Below are 24842 nucleotides of genomic sequence, written 5' to 3'. Positions count from 1 at the left end.
CTCAACATACGTTGCGACCCATCTTACAGTTAGTGATGTGGACAGTTCAGGGCCCAGGTAGGATGAGTCGGCCATGAGCTGCATTTAACTCTGCTCATCTCTGGGCCTCGAGCCAGTCTGCAACATCCTCTGGACGGTCAAAGAACCAGACTTTATTCTCTGCCTCCAGCCAGAGCCGGGCCGGGAACAACATTGTGTACTAGATTCCCTTTTCTCGCAGGTTCTTTTTTGCCATGATAAATTATCTTCTTTGCTTCTGCACCGCTAGGGTACAGTCTGGAAAGAACGAGATTTCTGAGTTTTCAAATTGAAGAGGCAGGGCGACACTGGCATTTTGCAGGATGACATCTCGGTCGCGAAAGTTCAGTATTCTTGCCAGCCTCAGCTGAAGGTGGTGCCCCTGGCTTTGGCTTCCCTCCTGGTACTCTGTGGGACCATTCTATCACAAAGAATTTGGACAGTCCCTTTGGCTGGAGGTGGGTGAGTATGAGATCTTCTACAAAGAGGTCCGTCACCTGGCCCTCCACTTTTACCGGAACCCCAATAATGCGCACGTTATTGCGGCGGGTGCGCCATTCATAATCATCTAATTTTGACTCCATAAATTTCCGGAAGGTCTGAAGGTCTTTGACTTCGTGCTGCAGCTGGGAGGTATCATCTACTAGGCTGTAGGTGGTGATTTCCATTTGTTTCACTCGCTCCCGATTCTTCGTTAAATCTGCCCTAGGGAGCGCCACCTCTTGTAATCACGTCCATCCTTTGTTCAAGGGAGGTCCGAACTCCCAGGATAGCATCCATTACATCCTGGAGTGTCAGTTCTGCTGGGCCCCCTTCCATACTCACCTTGGCGGAAGCCCTCTGTTGGGGTTCCGGCAGGGCTGATTTAGTGAAGGTGTATTTATCCGGCTCGTTCTGCTGTATTGGTTGGTTGCCTCTGGTCCCCGACATTCTCTTAGTGGCTCCCCCGCACCCCTTTTCAGCGAGTTAATGGGTTGTGCAGCATTGGTGCTTGGGACCCCTTGCTATGCCAGTGAAGGAATCAGGATCCTAGACTGCGTTGTTCATGATGTCTGCGCCGTATGGAAGATCCTCAAGATTACGCGTTCCAATATAGGGTGTCCGAGGCGCCCACCGATCAAGTGGGACAGTGGCCAGTGCACTCACCTAAGGTTGCTGCGTGTGGTTGCCTGCGAGTTGTCTACCCTTCAGTATCCAAGCAACCTCTAGATCACTTTTACCGGGTCCAGTGGGAGCTGGGCCTCCACCAGGCCCACAGTACACTTCTTTGTCTCCTCCGGGACACTCCGCTGCAGTGCGCCCACTGACTTCACCCTATAAAGGCCTCTCCTGTTCAGGCCTTGTGGAGGTCTGTGGTGGGCTCCTTTCACAGTTGTAGGAGGGGGGAGGACGGGAGGATTATGATGCTGCAGGCGTCCCCCACCTAGTCTCTGGGGCGGCGGGACGCCAGGCTCATACCGAGATCTGGCTCTCTGGGGCAATCGAGTGTGCTGTCAACAGGCCTCTTTTGCCAGGAGCAGCTACAGTTGGGCGATCGTGTGTGCTCACCTTTGCACTGTGTGTGTCTCCAAAGTTGCTGCAAACACTCCTCCCACTCCAAAGCCGAGGACACCACGCTATATCTAAGCATTGGATTCTTCTGTGCCACGTCTATTCGGTATTTAGGGCCCGGGTCTCAGCTGCGGGCTTGCGTCTCGAGGCAACTCGATGATGCACGTCGCCCGACCTACGTTCGCTACCACAGCCTCCGGCTTGAGCAGCTGGGGAAGGCTGCGCTTATGGATATACGCCACTCGCTCTGTGTCGGATCCTGGCTGCCGAAGAAGGGCTCAGCCGCGGCAGCGATCCCTGCCCCAGGTTTGCCGCTGCTCGGGATACGGATAGTCGATGCGGATGTTAGGGAGAGAGTCACAGGTATCGGAGTTCCTCCAGCTAGTGGCCATCCCATTGCGTGGCTTGCCACACCCCCTACATTAACTTTTTTAAAACATCAAGAGACTGGCGTTAGATACGTATCAGACTTGTTGAGGTTGGCCCCAGTTGTATGTTGGCTTAAGAGATGGCTTAACCCAGAGTTAACCCTGAATCACAAGATCATTAGGGACTGTGTCACCCTGGAGCGAGCCAACCGCATCCGGTGGTTATATTATATTAAGGACCCATATCTATATGATTTCCAGGAAAAAATAAAAAAAGATGATTTGGCCTGGGTAAAAACACATTTTCGGAGCCTACTGACGGTGGAGAGAGAGGAGACTGAGTTAATGAAATCCTCAGTAAAAGACTTTTTTTTGTTAAAAAGCCTACCCTCAGATTGAACCTTACTTGAGAATGGTCACAAAGCCCTTCCATCACCTGCTTTTAACTAGGTTTTGTTTTAATTTAATTCACTTCTTCTTAAGCAATCAGCAAGGCTGGAGTAAGATGTGTAATTTAGGTCCTTGCACTTGTGACAATTTTTCTAATCTTCTAATCAAAACACTATGCACTTTATAAGTGTGCATTACAATGCTATTCGCATGATGTTTTTAATTCCTATTTTAAGGGGAAAAGGCAAATCCTGCCTTACTATATCTTCAGCTGCTGAATGACCCATGGTAGATTTTTAACATTGCAAGTTATTTAATCGCAGCTGTTAGACTTAGGAAAAAACTGCACACCAAGATAAATATTTAAAGTGGATCCATGTGCCAACATGATTATCATTTTTATGCTGGCGTTTTTAATTGTGACCTTTTTATCGAGGTGATTTACTGCTTTATATGAACTAATGGCTGCTGGGGCTTTCAGGTGATGTAATGAATTCTGTCTCTGTAATATTTTTTCCTTTTTAGGTCGCCCATATTTATCGATGATTTGTATTTTAGAAGTTTTTATTATGTAGTTCGATATATCTATTGAACTTTTATGGTTTTTATTAACCCAATAACGTGGTTTTGACTGACTGACTGACTATTGCTCACCCACAGAAAAAACTTTGTATTCCCTTTATATTCTACTAGCCTCTGACACACCATCCTATTTGCATCTTCATTCGTTTTGCACTCAGATGAAACACTTCCTTTAAATATTTCAAACTTTCTAATCAAACACAATCATTCACATAAAAAATGAAACATATAGGCATGATTATTTTCATTTAGCTTTATTTATTTATTATTTATTTATTTTGCATACTTATATAGCGCTATACTGTCACCCAAAGGGCATCCTGGCGCTTTCACTCAGTAGGCCGAACCATCGATGCGGAGCTTAGGCTACTCTAGGAAACAAATGAGTTTTCAGCCCTTTTTTAAAGGCTGGAAATTCACCCTGACTTCTTAACAAGAGCGGGAGGGAGTTCCACAGTCTGGCGGCCGCAAAACTAAATGACCGCCCTCCCATCCTTACCCTCTGGACTCTAGGGACCGACACCAAATACGCAGACGAGGAGTGAAGGCTCTGAGAAGTAGTGTACCAGGAGAAGAGATTCTGTAACAACACTGGGCCCTGCCCATGTATAGCTCTAAAAACCAGACAGGATGCTTTAAAAAGGGTCAGCTGATGAACCGGCAACCAGTGTAGATCCTGTAGTGCCAAGGTAGATGAGGCAGTGCGCGGTCGAGAAAGTGCCAGCTTGGCTGCCATATTCTGAACCTGCTGCAGCCTGCCCACCAGCGTTCTAGGCGCCTCCAGGAGCAGTGCGTTACAATAGTCCAATCTGCTTAGGATCAGACTCCGCACTACCTCTGGCCTGGCCTGGGCTGGTAGAAGTGGTAGGACCTTTCGCAACATCCGAAGCAACATCATACAAGTGGCTACGGACTGGTTTACGAAAAGATCCAGTTGAAGGTTGGGGCCAAACATGACCCCCAGATTTCGAGCAGACTCTGCAGCTGTCACTGTTCCGGAAAAGGAAAGAGGCCAAAAATCATCCGGAAGAACACGCGGTACACGGTCATTGGAGCAGTAGAGTACCTCCGTCTTAGATCCGTTGAACTGGAGGGAGTTGGAGCACAACCAGTTCGATGTGGCAGTCAAGCAGCGGTGGAATGTCTCTAAGGAGACGGCATCTTTGCCCTCCAGGGAAAAGACCAACTGGGTATCATCGGCGTCGTTAAACACCGAGTTACCGAAAGATTTTATCAGTTGGATCAGAGGGCGGAAGTACAGATTGAATAGTATAGGGCTGATGGCCGAGCCCTGCGGTACCCCCTGCCCGACTTTCCGCACGTCCGACTTAAAAGGCGGCAAGGCCACTACCTGCTGTCTGTTGTTAAGGTAAGAGACTAGCCAGTCCCTGGCCAACCCCGTAACCCCGCTCTCCTCCAGTCTCTTAATGAGGATGGAGTGGCTGACCGTGTCGAACGCGGCCGACATGTCGAGCAGCACTAAAAAGGCTGCCCGACCTGTGTCGACCTGCGAACGAAGGTTGTCAAGCACGGCCACCAATGCCGATTCTGTCCCGTGCGCTGGCCGAAACCCAAAGTGGGCCACATCCAGCCATGCGTTATCCTCAAGGAAACTAGATAGAGAGCGGGTAACCAACTTCTCCAAGATCTTAACCGGAAAAGGGAGCAGGGAAATAGGCCTATAGTTTGACAGACAGGTGGGATCAAGTGTGGGTTCAGTTTCTGCATCAGAATTTTTTGTTTCATAACACTGATAAATATAAATGTTTCATTGCATTTTATTCAGGTCTCCGATGACCCTTTCAAGCAAGTGGATTTTGCAGGGTACCTGAGAAACCTCCATCATTCTCTGGAATTTAATGACAACATATATCCTCTTGCTCCAGTTCTTGAAAAGGTCCCTGTTTATTTGTAGATGCACCCCATGAGACAAAGCTCCATGTCCTACTGGATACGAATCTAGGAATTCAGAACAATATCAAAATATTCCTAGATTCCATCCAGCACAGGTAGAAACCTTCCTTTGCTTATCGGACGGCAAATCAGAGCTCTTTGTCCTACATACATTGCGAAGTTATTGAGATAAGCATATGGTTTGGCTTAGCTTTGCTGCTTGCCAACCACTTCATTACAAAAGTTCCAAAGGATCCTTTATCCCATGTAATATTGTTTTGAATTGAGAGCATTACAAGCATGAAGAAAGCCCACAAATGGGTTTTTGTATGAAAATGCTGATCAAACGTTTAGGTCATGTTAACATTTAAGTGCATTTGTTTCAATATACTAAATATAATTATGTAATAAGAGAAGAGAGATTAGAGTAATTGATGTTGTGTTTTTATTTGATACCAAGCAATTAGATAATATATTTCCTATGATTACAGAAATACTGTCCTATCTGCATTTACAATACTTGATATTTATTATGTTCAGTTTTAAGGGCACATGAGAATGAATATGTCCAAATGTCTTTCTTCATATGTGAATTATGGTAGTATTGACTAGGCACCACCACCACCTATGTAGGAATTCAGAGTCAAATCAAACAATTTCACGACAGATAATGAAATAAGGTAATTAAGAAAAAAACGATATATATATACCTAAAGCGAATATATCCAGACCCAGGAGGTGCAATCCATTTAACGGAAACACTCGACTTGTGTGCAGGGCTGGTTTGACTAACTGCAGAGTTCTGTAATTGAGCAAACACAAGTTAGCAATGAATAAAACACGATTGTATTTTCTTTTTCTGATGGACACAAAGAATAATTTTCTTTTTATGCAACCGCTGTTAAAACTCTTTGTTCCATGTACAGAGCACATTTTTAGGCACAGGAGTATCAAACCTGACGGGACATCAATAACGTTGTGAACCTATATTCTTCTACATAGGTAGAATACACCCACCAGATAGTGGAATGTTTCTGGGCTTCTAACAACAACATAATTGAGTCAGATTGGGCTAATAACAAACCTGCAAACTTTTGTGGGTTCTCTACACATCTCTACATAGGCACTTCACACATAAGCCATGCCCTTCCCATGGAAGCTTTCTGTTAATGCATACTTTCCAGTCACTTACGCAGGTTGTATAGGTGACGGTACACATCTGAGGTGATGCCCCAGGGTTCAGGTGTCACGTAATAGTTAACAAATGTATACAAAATAACTGGGCAATATGAATTTTGCAGCCTTGAAAATGTCCAGGAGGACGAAAAAACGTGCCGGCTGTGCAGTTTATGTACACATATGTACGAGAATTTACTTCTGAATTAAATAGGATTCAGGTACTGTTCATGATTGAACTGGATTTAATTATTGGAATAATGGAATTCAACAAAAGAAACGAACTAACAGAAACAAACTGGAGTGTGTGTAATGTTGTGCCATTCCTCGTGTTTTGACATTAGTTCTGCATTTACATGTAAGTGCAGTCGATTGGCACCAAAGGTGGTTGGGGTCTTGCACCACAACAGCACCACCGGGTGAAATAGACACCCTTTACTGTTTCTCTTATCACTGCCGGTAACTGGGGCCAGGTCTACAGACATCAGGCTTAGCCACCATATGCTGTCTTGACCACTGTTCATGAAAACTGATGCGAGAATTGCTTGGGGGAAGCAGGCCATGAAACTTTTTGCACTCAAGCTCGTTAACTAAAATAGAAAGACCCCTGGGTGGGCTGGCCAAATTAATAGCTAACAAACTGTCTCTGAAGGCTGTGCAACAGTAATCCGAGATATAGTATGTCACTGCAGATACTTTACAATTAAAATATACTTCCCTTCACTTTTCAAATGCATTAATTACAATGTATACATTCATGCAGAATTAGGGTAACTGTTAACTGTTTGACTGAATATCTAGCTGGCATGAAGTCAAAGTATGGCAGACACTGCTCCACTGTCATCAATGGAAATTTGAATTTAAAACGGAAAGGTCTCAATACAACGTCAAGGAGAGACTCCCTAAGAGACTGTATTGCAAGCTGCCCCGCTCCACCTGGAACTGTGGGTCATAAATGGGCACATGCCCAGTGATATTTCCAATATACACATTACTATGAAGTTGTGTTGGACTATTCATTCGATTAATTAATGTTATTTCACTGTATTATCATATTTAAGGGAGCTGATTTGAAAGCAATCACGTCACAGGCCCTCATACCATAGAAAATTGGTATTATCATGCATAAGGCATCAGCAGCAGGTAATCCTGTCAGCTGACAACTGAAAAGGATAAAATAGAGTCGGGTGAAAACTGGTTACCTCCAGGACTGGAGAGTGGTAACTGCTACACCATTGATTTGCTACTTTCAATGATTTAAAATGATAAAGGCTGTAAAACTCAAGAGCTGTTTAGGGGGCATTGAAGACTAATAATTGGTGCAAAACATGCCTCAATATCTCGTTGCAGTCTGAACTTATAATGAAAAATGTGGAGATGATTTCATTTTTGCAAAAAATATCCTCATTATTTGTTGTACTACTCAAATGGAAAAACATAAATTCTAGTATACCAAATATGTGTAGTTTTCCTATGATAAACTGTGTGCAAAATCAATTAAATAATTTTAGCAAAGAACACAAGCTCATGGCAGCTTCACTGTTTATGGTGCACTATTCGTTTAATAACATACATCAAACTCAGTCCTATTTGAAAAGTAAAAAAATATTTTTTTTCTAATTCTAGACGACCGACTGAATTAAAGGTTGTAAGCAAGAACTCGTTGCCCTGAGGAACTAGCTTTTAAAACATGACTTTTGCCGGAATACTGGCAATATTTGCCTGTAATAAATGAGAGAAGCTGAAAACTATGAAATCGAATCTGCCCAGAACAATTACATGTTTCGGGTTGAGTCGAGTATTTCCATCCATTACGTCTGATAACCCGTACGTCCTTAGCAGTAGGAGTTTCAGAGAGTTGGCTTAAGTGTTGTGAGTATGTCAAGACTTGGTTGCGAGCTTTATTTTTCACAGGGGCTCCAGATGCATGTAATTTATGAACAATATAGAGACTGAAACAAGTATGTAGTAGTCTTTGGTTCCCTTCAGAGGGAATGGGGTTTAGCAGTTCTGATGGACAATCCTCAAAAAACAATTGAATGAATCCAGGTGAATTACTAGTGGTTTAGATTGATACATTCATTTCCACTCATCACTGATGTGCTGTCAAAAGTAGCGTGCCAGTGTCGAATAAAAAATACAATTACAATTCTGGTCAGGGCCAGCATTTCAGAAAGATCGCTCACAAAAGGGTTCCCCACTTGTTTCAGATCACAACACTTTCTGAATGAGTAGCACAGACTTTCAACCAAAGTGTACACCTCTATTTTTTTCCTCTAGAGGTACAAAAAATAACCCAAAATCCGTATTTACTGAAGCTCTCGTCACATTTAGATGTTTAAGCTTGTCTACTGAGCCATTCAACGGTGGTGGGCAGAACTTGTAATTATGCCTGAAACTGGTTTGAATACTTTTCCTCGGCCCACAAAGAACAAGTTCTTTATAGTGAGTGATTTAGTGGCATATTGAAAAAGGCAGAACCCCCTCCTAAATGTGTTTAAGGGACACTGATATGTCAGGGGCTCATAGGTAGACAGAGGTCCTAGGTCGAGAGGGACACCCCTAAATAAATGGACTGCGTATGCTGCAGGGGTTAAGGTTTTTTGGTTCACTTCCCTTGGTTGCTCATTAGAACCTTCGAAGGTTACATGCAGGGCATTATACAAGAGCATCTTAGTTTCATCAGCTATTCAATATCAATGTTAAACATGAACAAGACCTTCTTGTAAAGCTGAGGTTTTGACTTTTCACTTATGTCCATCAGTTGTACTCCAGATCCAGGAGCCCTCTTTTGTTGATCACACATGTTAGAAACTAGGAAGTATTCCTGCGCAAAGAATGTTTAGGTCGTACCTAGCGGCAGGACGCATGCACTGCTCATTATGCGAGGCATTCTGTATTAGAGTATGGAAGCCCCGCCCACTCTCCACCCATATTTCTCACTGGCTTGTGTCATTGTCCTTCGTACATGCTGGCTTCTGATTCGTAAATTGGCTTGTTAGTCCCTCCACGGTACCGCCGTCTCTGCATTTGTTTCCTCCCAATTTGACTGGACCTTTTACATTGTTAGTTACACAGTCTGCATTATAAGTGGGTGAGGACTATTTAGTTTATTGGCACTGATGGGGACAATGGCGGCTGCTTTTTGTATTTGCAGCATGCCCACACAGGACAATGGTGGATGCTTTTCTTATTGAGCGCTATGCCGTTCTAACTTGCTAGATGAGCTTGGCACCTGCTTTAGGGACACCACGCTCAATTTAATTCGTTTAAAAAAAAACTTTGATGTTAAACGCGGCGCCCGCTTCAGGGACACTGCACTCCGGTTCTTTTTTTTACTTTGACACTTAGCGTGGTGCCCGCTTCAGTAATACTTTACTAATCAGTGCGCCGCCCGCTTCAGGGACACTGCACTCTTTTTTTAAAAACTTTAATAGTGAGTGCGGCGCCCGTTTCATTGACACTGTGCTCCGCAATACAATAGGTATTGCTTTTGCAAAACTTTGAACTATTGGTATTGTAAATGACAATACCTTTTAATATTATAAAAAGCATTGCCATTCACAATGCCAGTAGCTCAAAAACTTGCAATTGTGAGACCTATTGCATTGTAAATACTTGTTTATCCCCACTCTCTATCTCTGTAACTTTCGTCTGTCTTTCTCTTTCTTTCCTCTTTTTGTTGTTTTCTTTCTCTGGCTCTGGATCCAGGTCTGTTGAGGTAAAATAAATGCTGGTCCCCAAAAAAGAATGAGGGTCTTAAATTAAGCACAGACACAACCAATATCTGATAGCAACTTCAATCAAAATGCTGATAAAGTCTATATGTCTTTTGGACACAGGTATTGCCGCTAGGCTGTATGGAAAACTAACTACCTAGTGCTTAATTTGTAAAAGATCAAATGCCTGGCACTTGGCTGGTGCTATTGAAGGGCGATTGACAAATACTAAGGATAGGTAGGCTTTAATCTACATGATGCCTCTTTATTTCACGCTTTCAGGTTCTTTTTATTCTCTGCTTTCTGCCTTTGTCATTTCTTTCTGTCTTTTTCTTCCTCTTTCCTTCCCCCTTTTGTATGTTTCTTACTCTTGCTCTGCTGCTCTGGATCAAAGTCTGCTGAGGAAAAATAAATGCTGGTCACCAAAAAAGAATGCCGGTGGGCCCCACCTTCAACCATCATCTCAAATTAAGCACTCACCAGAACCATATATTTTCAATATCTAAACATCATTAGGTTTTGATTGCTGAATGCAAAACAACAGTCGATGGACAGAATGCAGAACAATGTCATACATTCACCCCAGCACAGAGATCTGGGCCTAAATCCATAGTTTTTTTGCACTCCACACCACCCCAGTTCAGACATGGATTTAGGCCCAGATATCTGTACTGGTATGAATGTATGACATTGTTGTTTTTGCATTTGATTGCTGGATGCCAATCATCCTCACCCTAATTGGTGCTGAAGAATACTTTATTTAGATTTTCAGCATTTTTTCACCAAAAGATGGCAGTTTCTTTCGGTTGTCCTCACACAGGAATAAATCCATGCCAAGACATGACCCAAACATGTTTCCTTATATCCTTTGAGAGTGGGGTTACCAGGCAAGTGGGGTTTCCATGGATATAAATGGGATTCCACACACAAGACACAAGGAAATGTGACATTTCTCAAAACTAGAAACACAGTGGAATCCAAGGTGATAGACAACCCCTTTGTTTGACAATCTTTTTTCTCGGGTAGTGAAGCACTGCAACATGAATGAGTTGTGTGAAATAGAATTAAGAAGTGGGGATTGGATGGGGATGAGGTAAGAACAATTCTAGGGTATCCCCTCTGGCTCCCTGGTTCCATTGTTCTGTTGGTGGCATGAGAGAAGTCATGGGAGAAATGGTGGAAAGAGTTGGGCATCAATCACACCTCCCTCCCACCAATAGAAAAAAGTGAATTAAGATGGTGGATAATGCTAGGGAGAAGCTAGAGTCCGTAATATGACCCCTCAGACCCTCCCACAACACATCCACCGTCCTGATCCTTACATGAAAGTGGGATGAGTTTTGGAATCCTGTTCAGGCCCACATCTACATATTTGATGTCACTAGTGATGTCACAAGCATATTACTAAGGTCTCCCTAAGTGAGCACCAGACTGCCTCATTCAGGAGTATGCTGGTGCATTCAAGGTATTGAGTAAAGGCAAACAGCCTCCTTACATCCTAAAGGCAAGAAAGGTGGTGTGAAAGACCAGGGCTGTTTGCAGTGTAACCCCAATTTTTGTCCCCATTTTGACTACTAGATACTGGCTTTCTGACTCTGATTGTGCCCTCGGTCTGCTAACCAGACCCATGGCCTGTGCTTTGATTAAAGGTATATGGTATATACATACAATTAGGATTAGTACTGACATCTAGCTGCAAGTTGCTAGTGTATAATACGACATGTAGGTTTAGAGGCCCAGTACGCTTAATGCACTTGTGTGTGCATTACTGTGTTGCCTGCTGTCATTTTAAAGGTAGTTTGAAGCAATTTTTGCAAACAGCTCCATAAGTTGACCAGGTGTATTGTGGGAGTTGTAGTCCAGCCCCAAAGAGGAAACTCGAGCATCTGATCCCTTGGCTGGTGCAGTGGACTACTTTCCTGCATCAAGAAACGCTCATGGACGTAAGTGTAAAAGTGTTACATCATGGGTGGTTTGAACTCCCGACTTTATCTCGGTCCAGCGTGACTTTTTTTTAGATCTTTGAGTACTATTTGCTTCTAAACACTAGTTTTACTTTTATTCTTTAAAAATCATATCTCTAGTTCCCTGCAGTTTGTGTCTTGTTGTCATTTTAATCATAAAAATATTTCCCATTTTATAAAATGGTGCTGGATTTTTATTGTGTTTTGTGGCTTTCTCTTTACACACCTGTCTCCTAAGATAGACCTCCCTGCTCATTGCCAGCTACCAATAGTTGAGCAGGGGAATAATGTATTGAGTTCTTGACTTGACCGTATATTGTATTTGTGGCCATATTACTAGTGGTAGGTCCCTACCTACACCTACAAATGAACCACTCTTCAACAGGCGACTGTCATCATTGCTCCCAATTATAAAAGCAACAGGCACCAAGCTGGTGGGCATTGCCAAAAATAATGTATATAAACATCATGACAGCATCTTAGTGACAGCTTGTAATGACATACGTATATGTTGAAAGGACAACAAAGAAGTTCATTAAAGCATTTTAAAATAAGTAATGTGATAAATCAGACAGAACGATGAGGCCACTGTTTTAAAAAACAGTGAAAACTGTCATTACTAAAGTTCACAGTCTAAAAATACTTTAAATATATAGTATAAACTAACATCTTTATGGAGTGCTGAGGATAGCTTCAATAGCTATAAGGAAAGCAACAAAAGAAGCTTGCTGTTTCATGCATTTTCCGTAGATGAAAAGTGACTTACTTGAAGCAAATTCCTTATCTACTTCATGACACATTTTACGATGCTGTGAAATTACCCTTGACTGAAGCAAACCACTTTTATGAACACCAAGGACTTGGGATGCCAGCTAGCTACAATAGTCAAGTACACACAGCAATGTGCGACTTTTTGAAGCCACAATTTAATATTTCGCTTTAACTTTAATATCCGTATCCATGAGTTCAACTAGTCAGCTTCCTACTTTACATACAATAAAAAAAATTAACCATCATTTAACAAAGTAACAAAGTAATGACATAATAGTACATTACCACACTGCAATCCTTGTGAATTGGTATCAGTGATCCTAAATGTGCCAACAATGAAGTCTCCACCAACTGATCGGGCTTGTAGGAGGAATCCCTTAAAAGTGGTGCTCGAGTTTGCTTGTAGTGTCACTAATGTGGAAAGATAGAGGCAGACATTGAGTTAAGTTACAGATAAACATCTTAAAATCCATGTAATGATTGGTTTCAATTGCTTTCTACCAACACTTGTTAGGTTTTTGTGATGTATTAGACATTAATTTACCTGGACACGTTGTGTGTGTGTGTTTTTTTAATTCTAGTGCAGACACCTGCTTCTGAGCGGCCTGTGTAGTACTTGATCTAGACCACTGTAGGGCAACAATAGAAGATAAGACCCCATTTCTGCAATCTGAGTCAGTTATAGATAGGTGAAGCAGGATATTTATCACACATTCGAAGTAAAGGCCATGCAGTTTCAAAGGCTACCCTGACTACTTACAGACTGCATGGCGGACATACTTTTAATAATGTTAAATACTAATCTATTTTAAGTACACTCACCAGCGCTGGGACGCTTACGGGCAGCCATGCGCTTTATAAATCCTATTCCATTTCCATTTCCAAGTTGCTTTTTAAGAAAGATGACAGGGATTATTGTCAATTTCTTACCTTATATTTCTGAAAAGGTCAGATCTGTCGTCAGCTTTATTTATTTTGGTTTAGGTGCTTATGAGTTAGGGCCATTTGTGTGCTTGAGCCAACTCAAGTGAACTAACAAGGTGTTCACACTTATGACAGTAGGAATCACACCACTTTGTATTCTCTAGTGACTCTACCTAAGCAATTTGCCAGTTTAGCAAACAAAGGACACAATAGGCAGGAGTTTAGTTAACCTGGGCTTGCTGCCCTGACATTTACAAATGAATACATCTGATATCAACAAGATATATTCAAGAATTAGTCTATTCAAGGGATCCTCTAGCTTCCTCCCTTGTTGGTCATCCTTTGGAAGGTCCAAATGGAAGGTTCTAGAATGACTTTGAAGTTGATTAGGCTGTATCTATTGTTAGTGGGTGAAGTTGGAGGGAATGAACAAGAGCCTTGGTCACACAGCCACCCTCAGTAATATTGGAATATTTAAATTTTTATTTTTTTAAATTTCTTTTTATTAAACAAAAATCAACAATAAACACATCAGGTGACATAAGCATAATTCCTGAGATTCTCAATGACTTCCATACCATCAAGATATAACACCATTATGACAGTTAGTCAATCAAGGGGACTCATGCGCCTCCACATCCTCTTGACATGCCAGTGCGGCACAGACATCTCTCCTGTAATGATTCTAAGCCTCCCAGACCTTACCCCACTTCCTCGGGCATCCCCTGGCAGAATAGACTGACCTCTTCCTAAACATACACCAATCCAAATCCTCTCTCCATTTCTCAATCTGGGGCGGCTGGTTAGCTCCCCACAGTTGGGCAATATTACGCTTCGCTATCATGAATGACAATGTTGCCAATTGTTGTTTGTATGTATTTAGGTCTGTGGGTTCCCAGACATTCAGAATACATCTGCGGACCTCAGGTCGCAGTTCCATCCCCAGGACCGCCCGCAATGTACGGTGTACTTCTCCCCAAAACACTAGTAGACCACGACAGTGCCACAATAAATGCATGAACGTCCCCAGTTCCCCACATCCCCTCTTGCAGCCTCCGCTCTCCACGTGGCCCAAACGAACCAGACATGGCCCAGTGACATATGTCCTGTGCAATATCTTTAGTTACACCAGTCTAAGCCTCATCTGGATTGCCAACACCCGTGGGGAGGAAACCGCCGCCTGCCAGTCTTCAACATCCAACTTCAAACCCTCTTCATTCCAATGTCTTCTTAATATAACCAATGGGTCTTCCATATTATTTACGAGTTTCCTATATATCAGAGAGATGGTTTTCTCGGGAAGATGCCCATCCAAAACCCTATCCTCGAGGGGGGATGCATCAGGGAGTATTGTGCCCCTGGGGATATGGGTGAGCAACGCATGCCTGACCTGGAGGTAGCGGAAACACTCATGGTCCTCCAATTGATACTGCTGTTTAAGGGAGTCAAATGCGTGTATTGTACCTTCCCCCCAGACATCCTTTATTAGTGTGATCCCTATAAGGTCCCACTTGACGAACCCCTTGGACTTCCATAAACTTCCCAAACTCTCTGAATTCCAAAGCGGGGTAGCGAGTGTGAGCTTTCCTTCCCATTTGAGGTGTCTGTTGGCCGCGTGCCACACCTGAATGGAATGCTCCGCGGGTCCCGTGAGTGGAAACCTCCAGATCTCGTATAGTCACGCCTGGAAGTTGCCATTGGTCCATTGCATACCCAGGGTCATCTGGGGGTCCGTATATTCCGTGATTTACCGCCACTAATTGGGAGGCCCAATAATATTTCTTCAGGTCTGGCAATCCTATTTCCCCATCATACCAGGGAAGGGTAAGTTTGGAGAACGCTATACGGGCTTTACTGTCCCAGAGTTGCTGCCTCTGGGGGGCCTCTATTTCCCTAACGTAGGACGCGGGAACCGGATCCATCGTATTCTAGAGTGCGTATAAAAACCGGGAAGAGCCATTATTTTGAAAAGCACCGCTCTTCCCAACAAGGAGAGTGGGAGAGCCTTCCAGCGCGCCACATGAATTCTAAGTCGCGTCAGAGGGGGGTCTCAGGTTATTAGCAGAACGGAGCTTTGGGTCAAGTGTGATATAGATACTGAGGTACCTGAATCCCTCTGGGCAACCTGTATTGGACATGTGTCCGGAATGGCTGGTGGGTCTCCCCTAAGGACAAAGAGCAACGATTTGGAACAGTTGATCGCAAAGCCTGAGTACCTCCCAAAAATCGCTAAGACATCAAAAAAACAAATCAGGGACCCCCGCTGGTTTGTACGGTATAGTAAAACATCGTCTGCGTATAATGAGATTTTATCTTCCAAATTCCATTGGCCATCGCATTCCACATATCGAGCGGTTTCATCGAACCTAAGCCGCCAATGGCCCCAGTGCCAGGGCGAAGCGGAGCGGGGACAGGGGACATCCCTGTCTGTGCCCCTGCCCAACTGAAAGTCAGGAGATCTGCGGTTGTTCACTACCACCCTGTCCAACAGAGCAGCATACAGAAGGCGTACCCAACTCGAAGCCCAGTTTGTCCAACACTGCAAAAAGATAGGGCCACTCGACTCTGTCGAACGCCATAGTGGCGTCCAGGGACACTAACTCCGCTGGCTCCTGGATCGTCGGGGACCTGCCAAGAACCCTGTGGAGCTGACGCAGATTGAGGGCCGTATTACGATGCAGCATAAAGTCCGACTGATCTGGGTGTATCAAGGTAGTAGTAACTTTGGCGAACCTTGTTGCCAGCAACTTAACCAGGACCTTGGGCTCCGCGTTTAGGAACGAGATGGGCCTTTAGGACGAGTAGCAAGTTTTAGGCTTGCCCTCCTTGTGGATGACCACAATATTGTCAACCCGCTGGTCATATGGAAGTTGCCCCCTGTCTTTGCTTTCTTCCAACATAGTACGAAGAAATGGAGCAATTCCATTGGACCTTAATTTGTAAAGTTCTATGGGAATGCCGTTCGGTCCCAAAGCCTTCCCGGAATGCACTCCTCTAATAGCTTGTGCCACTTCGTCATCGGTGAGCGGTGAATCCAAATACTCCCAATTGTCACCTGATAGTCTAGGCAGTTGAATATCCCTAATCATCTTCCTGCTGTCCTCTTCAGTGTACACGCCCATCGAACTATACACTCCACGATAGTAGTCTGCGAACCTGTTGGCGATAGCCTGGGGGTCTACAATAATGCTGGTGTAGTCCCCCTGTAACTCTGGCACCAGTCTCGACGCCCACTCCCTCCTTTCGAGCTATGCAATAAATGTTCCCGCCTTATCACCATGCTCATAGATTTTGCTCTGATTCACTCCATTCTGCGCCCTGGCTCTATCCCTGGCGAGGCCACTGAACTCATCCTGCCGTAGCTTTAGACGATGAAGACCCTCAGGGGTCATCGCCAAAGACACCTCCCTTTCTAGCTTTATCACTTCTTCTTCAGCTTTTTCCAAGGCAGCCTGCAGTTCCTTCTTTTTACCTGCAATCAGAGATACCGCCTCCCCCGAATGACAGACTTTTACGCCTCCCACAGGGCCTGCGCCGAGTCTACTGTTCCCTGGTTTTCTTGGAAGTACCTGTCCGTGGCTTGGACAATAGCTTTCTTCATGATGAGGTCCCTGAAATGCCATGAATTAATGGGGTCTGCGTCGGTCTGATCAAATTCGATTCGGAGCCAAACTGGAGAGTGATCTGAAATGCCCCTACCAAGGTGTCGCACCTCCCAGAGTCTAGTCTATCCTGAACAAGCTATTATGTCCGCGGGATACGCGTGATACTGTGCGCTGCCTGAGTTTGCGCCCACCAGCCATCCATCAGCCCCGTTGTGTCCAAATAATTGGGGAACCACCTCTGCGCAGGTCTCAACGTCCGGGCGGGATGTCGATCTAATTCGCCCTCTATTACCGCATTGAAGTCGCCCCCCAAAAGCAGGAGCCCCAAGGGCAAGGTCAAGAACATAGACCCCAGATCATGAAAGGTATCAGACTGTAGGCCAGGAGGAACATAAATAGAAACAAAGGTACTTCCCTTCCCACTGACCCGATATATCCACATACCTGCCTCTCTGGTCGGACCACGTGGCCTGGATGTTCAGGGAAAATGAGTTTTTTACCATTATTATTATTATTATTATTATTATTATTATTATTATTATTATTATTAATCAATTCTTATAGAGCGCATGGCTACCCATAGGCATCCCAGCGCTGTCACAAAAAATGACAGACTTAGAGAGGGAGTCTTTACTGTATGTTCTGGAATAACTATGTTTTTAGTTGTTTCCTGAAAGTTAGATGGTCGGGAATGGATCTGAGCTTGGGTGGGAGAGAGTTCCATAAGATGGAGGCATTGTACGAGAACATGCGTCCGCCTGCTCTTGCTCTCCTTTTTTTGGGTACATTAGCTTGAAAGAGGTTGGCAGATCTAAGATTACGTAAGGGTCAGAAAAAAGTTAAGAGGGCATGATTTATTTTTGGGCCTGTGTTCCAGAGCGTCTTGTGTGCAATACATAGCGATTTGAACTTAACGTGTTCTGCTATGGGTAGCCAGTGTATCGCTATTAATGCTGGTTTTGCTGATTGTTTTCCTGGAATATTGTGTAGTAGTCTGGCTGCGGAGTTCTGCACTATCTGAAGCTTCCTAATCGTGGTTTTAGGAGTTCCTAGATAGAGTGAATTAAATAATCCAGCCGGGGAAGAATCAGGAATTGTACCATGGTTCTGCGCGCAGTATCCGGGAGTAGTGGTAAGATTTTTCTTAGTTACCTTAGAGTGCCGAAGCATGTGGCTGCTACCCGAACCGCTTGATGGTTAAGTTTGAGAGGTTTGTCGAGCCAGATTCCTAAACTTTTAATCTCCTCTTTGGGCTGGGGGGGACCGAGGCGACTTGGCCAGCTTATGTTTGAATTTGTTTCCGAGGATCATTAGCTCCGTCTTGTCCCCATTGAGCTTGAGGAATGATTGGTCCATCCACGTTGCTACCTGCTCCAGGCAAGACTCTAGATCAATAGGGCTTTCCTTAGGGTGTTCGAGGGCTACCATCAGTTGGGTGTTGTCTGCGTATGTGACTATTCTGACTCCATAAGGCTGTACTATCTCGGCCAGTGGTCTTAAGTACACATTAAAAAGGGTGGGGCTTAGGGATGATCCCTGCAGGACCCCGCAAGTGAGTGGAATCTCTCTTGAGATGTATCTGCCTTCGAACACTTGCAACGTTCTATCTGATAGGAAGGACTTACGCCATGCTACGGCCTTTCCTCCAACTCCTATCTCTCTGAGTCTGCCTAATAGGTTTACCTATCAAAAGCGTCCGTAAGAGCAGGATGACTGCCACTGTCCCTCCCAGATCTAGCACTTTTCTGGATTCCTCCATTACAGTTAGGAGTGCTGTTTCCGTCCCATGGTTAGGTCGGAAGCCTGTCTGTGATTTGTGCAGAATGTCATGCGATTCCAGATAGATGGACAGTACCGTGTTCACGTGTTTCTCTAGTATTTTACTGACTAATGGGAGGAGTGAAACCGGTCTGTAGTTCCCCCAGTTATCTGGGTTCAGGTTAGGTTTTTTTATAAGTGCCTTCACCATCACCTGTTTCCACCTTACCGGTGCTGTCAAGGTGGTCAGGGAAAGGTTAAGCATTTCCAGGAGTACTGGGAGGATCGTTTCCTTAACTTTCCTTAACATATGTGCGGGCGCTGGGTCGCAAGGAGATCCTGATTTGATTTCCCCAAAAATTTTATCCAGGGTAATCAGATCCATGATCGGGATTTCTTCAAAAAGCAAAAGTTTCCCTGGCCCACTAGCTGGTTTGGGGTATGGTGTATCCTTCTGCTGAGGGGGTTGGAACATGTTGTATATATTGAGAATTTTATTAATAAAGAATTCTGCTAGCTCCTTACATCTCTGAGGGGCTCCTTCAGTGGAACCTTCTGGCAGGGGGCATGTAGATAATGTTTTCACTATTCTGCCTATTTCTTTAGGGGCGTTAGCTGCTGCTTTGATCTTTTCCTCAAAGTATAGAGCCTGTGCTTTTTTTTATTTCTGTTTGGTATGTTTTATTGCCTCTTTGTAGTTTTGTTTTTTCTCCGGGCAATAGTTCCTTCTCAACGCCCTCTCTAGCCTTTCACAGTTTTGCTTGAGTTCCCGAATATTCCAAGTGTACCATGGGAGCCTTTTTTTAGTGGGCCTCTTAGACCTCCATTTAAGGGGGATAGTCACATCCAGGGATGCAGTAATCCATTCATTATACTTATCATAAGCAATAGTGGGGTCATTGTTACTGCTAGGGTAGGTAGCTGTTAACAGATCCGTCCAGGTTTCCGGGATAATTTTTGCCCATGGTCATTCCATTCCTTCGTGGGTTGGTTATTTGAAGGGCAGATAGGCATTTTCAAGACTATTGGGACTATAAGGTGGTCTGACCAGGGGATATGGACGGGGTCTAGTAACTCAATGTTATCCATGTTATGCCAGTCCCCCTCGAACCTGTAGTGAACCCTGCATGCGCTACCAGTTTATAACCCCCTTTATGTAGGGCCATGTACCTATTTCCAACAAGATGCGTCTCCTGCAAGAGCACGATGTCTGGTGAGTGTCTTCTAATAAACTGGTTAACCATCCCCCTCTGTATTCTACCACCAAGCCCGTTCACGTTCCAGCTAAGCACACTTACCCCGATCCCCATCTACAGCTCGACATTAGGCTGGTACGAGGTATGTCTAACTCACCACTGTCTCCTGATGTATCAACAAAAACCCCACAAACTACCCCACTAACAATGCGACCCTTAAAACAATGATTGCCACCACTTCCACCCCCCACTCCCCTCCCTGCACCCCTGCTCATGGCAATTGCCCATCCCCAACTGGCAGAATGCCTGTCGCCCCACACACCAAACTACTGGTTAACTAAAGGTAGAAAAAGGAAGGAGGGCCAGTGCTCCGTCTCCCCCCCAACCCGGATCAGATAATCACTCTGAAGCCAAACAATATGAGGGTCAAGCCTCCAATACCTGCCAATGTACATAAGTCTCATACACTGTGTCGCCGCTCACGACCCTGCTCCGGCAATGGGTCTTCTCCGCTCCTGCTGCGATCTACCTGTGTGCGGTTCCCAGCCATTCCGATGAGGTACCCCAATCAAAGGCTTTAAGGAATGAACAAATGTGCCAACCAGAAGACCTTCCGAAGGCTGGGCCAATGGGTACATGACTGTCATATCCACAGGTTACATTACTGATGTAGAGGTACCGACAAAGTACAGCAGACCGGAATGCTACTCCTCCGCTCTCATTCCCGTTCCTGCGACGCGTTCTCACCGCCTCTTTCATGGTTGCCCGTGCCACAAGGGAAGCGGGTATCAATCCAGTCCGACGCCACCTCTAGACGATCAAAAAGCCATGCTTTCCCCTCGACCTCCACTCTCAAGCGTGCCGGATACATCAGAGCATATTTCATTCCTTTGTCTCTAAGCTTTTTCTTGACTGCAAGGAAGTTCCGGCGCTGTTTCTGGACCATCTGTGTGAAGTCGGGGAAGAAAGCGAGGGTAGAGTTCTCGTATCGCAGTGGAGGGACCAGGCGTGCCGCCTGCAGGATGGAATCTCTATCTCGGAAATTCAGCACCCTGGCGATCATCGGACGCCGGGGTACACCAGACTTGGGACGCCCACCCTGGACCCTGTGAGCCCGCACGATAGTGAATAAATTACTCAGACCCTTGGGCTTGAGGTGCGTGAGAATATGGTCTTCAACAAACAAGTCTGGTGCTGGGCCTTCAGATCTCTCAGGCACCCCCAAGATCCGTATCTTGTTGCGCCGAGCGCATCCTTCGTATTCGTCCAGTTTGCGCTCAGTCAAGTTGCAAGAGGTTTTGAGCTCCCGCACATCCTGCTGGAGCTGCGCCATGTCATCGGTCAGGCTAGCGGTCTTGATTTCCAGCGATTTAACCTTCTCATTAGCTTTGGTGAGGTCTGCACGGATAAGATTGACCTCGATGGTAACCGTGTCCAGTTTATTCTCAAGAAACTCAATTTTCTGGCCCAGTGATGACTTGACCCCATCTATCGCTGCCATGATGTCATGCAGCGTCATTTCAGATGAAGAGCACGAGGAATCACCCCCAGATGGCTCAGCAAGTCTTGAATCTATAGGGGATCCCTTGGAGATAGTGTACCTGTGCAACTTATTAGACTGTACCTGTCTCACCCCTTTAGATGTTTTCGGCTGGTGCCTGTCTCCCTCCGGCTTAGTCGCCATCTGAAAGCCCTCAGCCGGAACGCACGGCACCGCCTCCCGGGTGGGATATTTGTCTCGGCTCTTGCCTGGGTTATTCGTGGCGAGACCACCACACCACCGTCGCTCCACCAGGGGCAAAAGGGCAGGCCTTAAGAAACAGGTTCAAGGCTGTTGGGTGCGCTCCCCCTCCGCGTTCCAATGCAGCTCCTTTACTTGCCCAGCCTCGGGGGCAGCCCCACAGGGGAGTCCCTCTCAACACCGGACCCCCCGACGCCACAACATCAAGGGAGCCAAGCAATCACTCCCAGTGCAGGCGGCCAGTATCTGAGCCTCCGGGATCCGCCCTCCGGGGCCCGCAGCAAACCCTCTTTCCAATGGCAGGAAGAAGGGGGGCCCCCAACAACAATCAGCAGCCCCCCAACACCACCCCTATAAATGTCCTTACGGGTGTCTGAAGCTCTGCCCCCTCACCAGCCACTCCGCGAATCTCCCGCAAGGGGGAACCCTCCTTGATGCCCCTCAGCTGTCTCCCCTGCCACCAGTGCCGCCACACCCGAGGCCGCTGATGCAGGGACCGTAGCTCTGGCCCCCGATGCCACAAAGGTGAGTCGGAGCGGTTGGCAGGCGTGCAGCATTTTCCTCCCCCTTTTCAACGATTCACCTCAGTGGTCCGCCGAGGTTCTCTGGAGTCCCCCGCAGCCACTCTCAATTAGGTCCCAGGAACGGGGCGGTACCGGTGACTTCCGGTCCGTGACCCCAGTGTTGATCAACTCTGCCCTGGCCGCCGCACACACTCCAGACCCAGGCAGCAGGCTCACTTGAGGCCACAAGTAGGCATGCCCGTATCTCCGGCCCCCGGTATCATAGAGGGGCCGGAGATGCTGCTGAGGGGTCCGCTGTCATTCCGCCACCAGATAATGCATTTCAGCAACAGGATAATGCACAGGATCGTAGGGCTGGGGGACGGGCACCCGGGAGCCGAGGACTTAAGCTGCCATCATAGACCGGCGCGTGGCTCCTCCCCCTAATATTGGAATATTACTCACAAAGGGCTATAAGAGGATTTTAGTGCCACCATATACTTTACAGAATAGAAAGTATTTTAAACTGGAGTTGGTGTGCTAAATTTGGGAATTGTTTATGTACTAGATTATGATGAAGGCCACTGTAATTATGCAGTGATGGAGCAATGGCTCGCCCTTCAGCAGCAGCACACAAACTATCAGTACTAGAGCATTTAATACAATCCAAGTAATCATCAAAAATCAATCAGAATTATCACAATGTTGGAAACGTGTCCTCATGGCAGGGTTGACTAAATGCTGCAGCACGAAAAGGCAAATTATTTAGCCTAATCTGGGACAATGTGTAGCAACATTACTAATCTCTGGGAAATAGTTTAACTTCATTAGTAGCAGTTCATCTCAGACTACAGAAGTCACTAAGAAAAGGGTGTCTCGTTGGCCTTGACAAATGGTCTGCCAATGCGGGAACTATAGTGGTATTTTTTTTAATAACTCTTTTTGAGCTAGAAAGGACATTCTTACATGACATATCATGATTGGCAAACTGATGACTAAGAAACAAGGCTCGATCTGAAGACGGAACAGGATATCCCATCCTGCGGGTTGTATGACAGAACCACGCATGCGATAATATTGCATGCCTGAACAATGCAGTCTTAACCACAACCGTATCTTTACCAAGCATGCCTTTACCATGCATGCCTTTACAACAAATGTCATTGTAAAGGCATGATTGGTAAAGGCATATGCATGGTAAAGATCACCTGTGAGCTCTAAAATCTGGCACCCAACCTTGCAATCCATCCTGCCACAGCCCTAAAAACTACCCGACCCCCCACCCTGAGTCCCTAAACCCGGCACCAGCTCTAAAATCTACCCTAATCCCAGCCCCTGCCCCGCTCGGAGCCCTAAAACTGGGCCCCACCCCTGTAAACTGACCCTTCCCCATGCCCCAGTCCTAAAAATTGCCCCAACTCCAGTCATCTGCCCTGAGCCCTAAAACTGTCCCTCTGCCCTAAAAACGAACCCGACCTCCCCCTGCCCTGAGCACTAAAAGCCGGCCACCAGCCCTACTTATCCCAGACCTTTCTGGCCCAGTCCTTCCTGTTGCTCCCCCGCCCTTCTGCTCAGCATCTAGAGCACTGACTGTCATAACCACGCATATGCCTAGTTAAAGCATATGCATGGTTAAGGCAAGTGTTGTTCTGCTTGTGTTAAAATGATGACATGTGTTGTTTAGCCCGTGTTGTTAATGCCATTTCCCCAGCCTGAGTAGTGATTGAATTCCTGCTTTCTTCCAATTAAACATTGGACACAATGTTCCTAGTTCTGCATGAAACTTTGCTACCCAGTTTCTGAATGTATTAACTGAGAATGGCAACTCCTGGTTGGGCACACATTAAATCTGGATAGTTCTCTGGTGGTTATGTGTGGTTGATGAGCACTAAATAGACAATTCCTAATAGACATTTGAAGAAATTTGTAACTTTATGTACAAGATGGAGAGGGATAAACACAGATTTTGTTATCAGGATGCTGTTATATCTTCCCAAAGTTGATGATATGCTTTCACCATTGGAATAATCAATATACTGTTTGAAGCTATGCAGCTAGAGTTTAGATTCATTCTTTCTGCAAATGCTTCAAATACAGAATAGTCTAAAGTAAACTTTACTTCAGTAGACTCACAAGCAAGAGGAGTATTCCTAAAATGGAGGACTGTGTTCATGAGTGTCCCATGCTGGATATTTTAAGCATGAGGTAAACTTTTATATTTTTTTGTGTATTTTCTTCAGTATAACTTCTTTTTATGAGTAGCATCAATGTGTTATACATTACTTTTGAGTCTGTGTACCATTACTAAAATATTAGAATACATCTTGGACATCTCTCCTATACTTGAAATAAGCATTACAAATTTTAACATTTTTTAGATCACTGAAACATCTAGTCAGACTAAAGAACACTTGTTAAAATAATGTTAGCAACGGCTTGTGAAGACATGATGTACCTTGATGTGAATGATCACATTCCTGTAAATTTTTCTAGCCTAGAAGAGAAGTTATTGTTTGATTGATTCTGGACCCGAAAAGCATCATTTGTAAGGAAGTCACACAGTGCATTGCAGCAAGCCACCTTGGGAGTTGCATGGTAGCTCCCAGGCCATGCCATGGAATGCCTAACTAGGGCAGAGTAACTCAACACACTGATTTGTGCTGCATTGGCTTACTTCTGATGT

The 24842-nt window shown here is 45.2% G+C and overlaps 1 protein-coding gene across 1 annotated transcript in view; it reads right to left on the bottom strand.

Moving 5' to 3' along the window:
- The window catches only part of LOC144776444 (putative ferric-chelate reductase 1), a 321596-nt gene that overhangs the window by 242597 nt on the left and 54157 nt on the right, over positions 1–24842 (bottom strand). The window contains exons 3-5 of the mRNA XM_078659268.1: positions 12713–12843; positions 7204–7221; positions 5513–5604 (exon numbers count right to left, since the gene is read on the bottom strand). Coding sequence (XP_078515394.1) covers positions 5513–5604; positions 7204–7221; positions 12713–12843 — 241 coding nt within the window. The remainder of the gene's footprint in view (positions 1–5512; positions 5605–7203; positions 7222–12712; positions 12844–24842) is intronic.

This window comes from Lissotriton helveticus, chromosome 1_1 (genome assembly GCF_964261635.1).
Source record: "Lissotriton helveticus chromosome 1_1, aLisHel1.1, whole genome shotgun sequence".
Lineage (NCBI taxonomy): Eukaryota > Metazoa > Chordata > Amphibia > Caudata > Salamandridae > Lissotriton > Lissotriton helveticus.
This window is presented reverse-complemented; position numbering and strand designations above follow the sequence as displayed.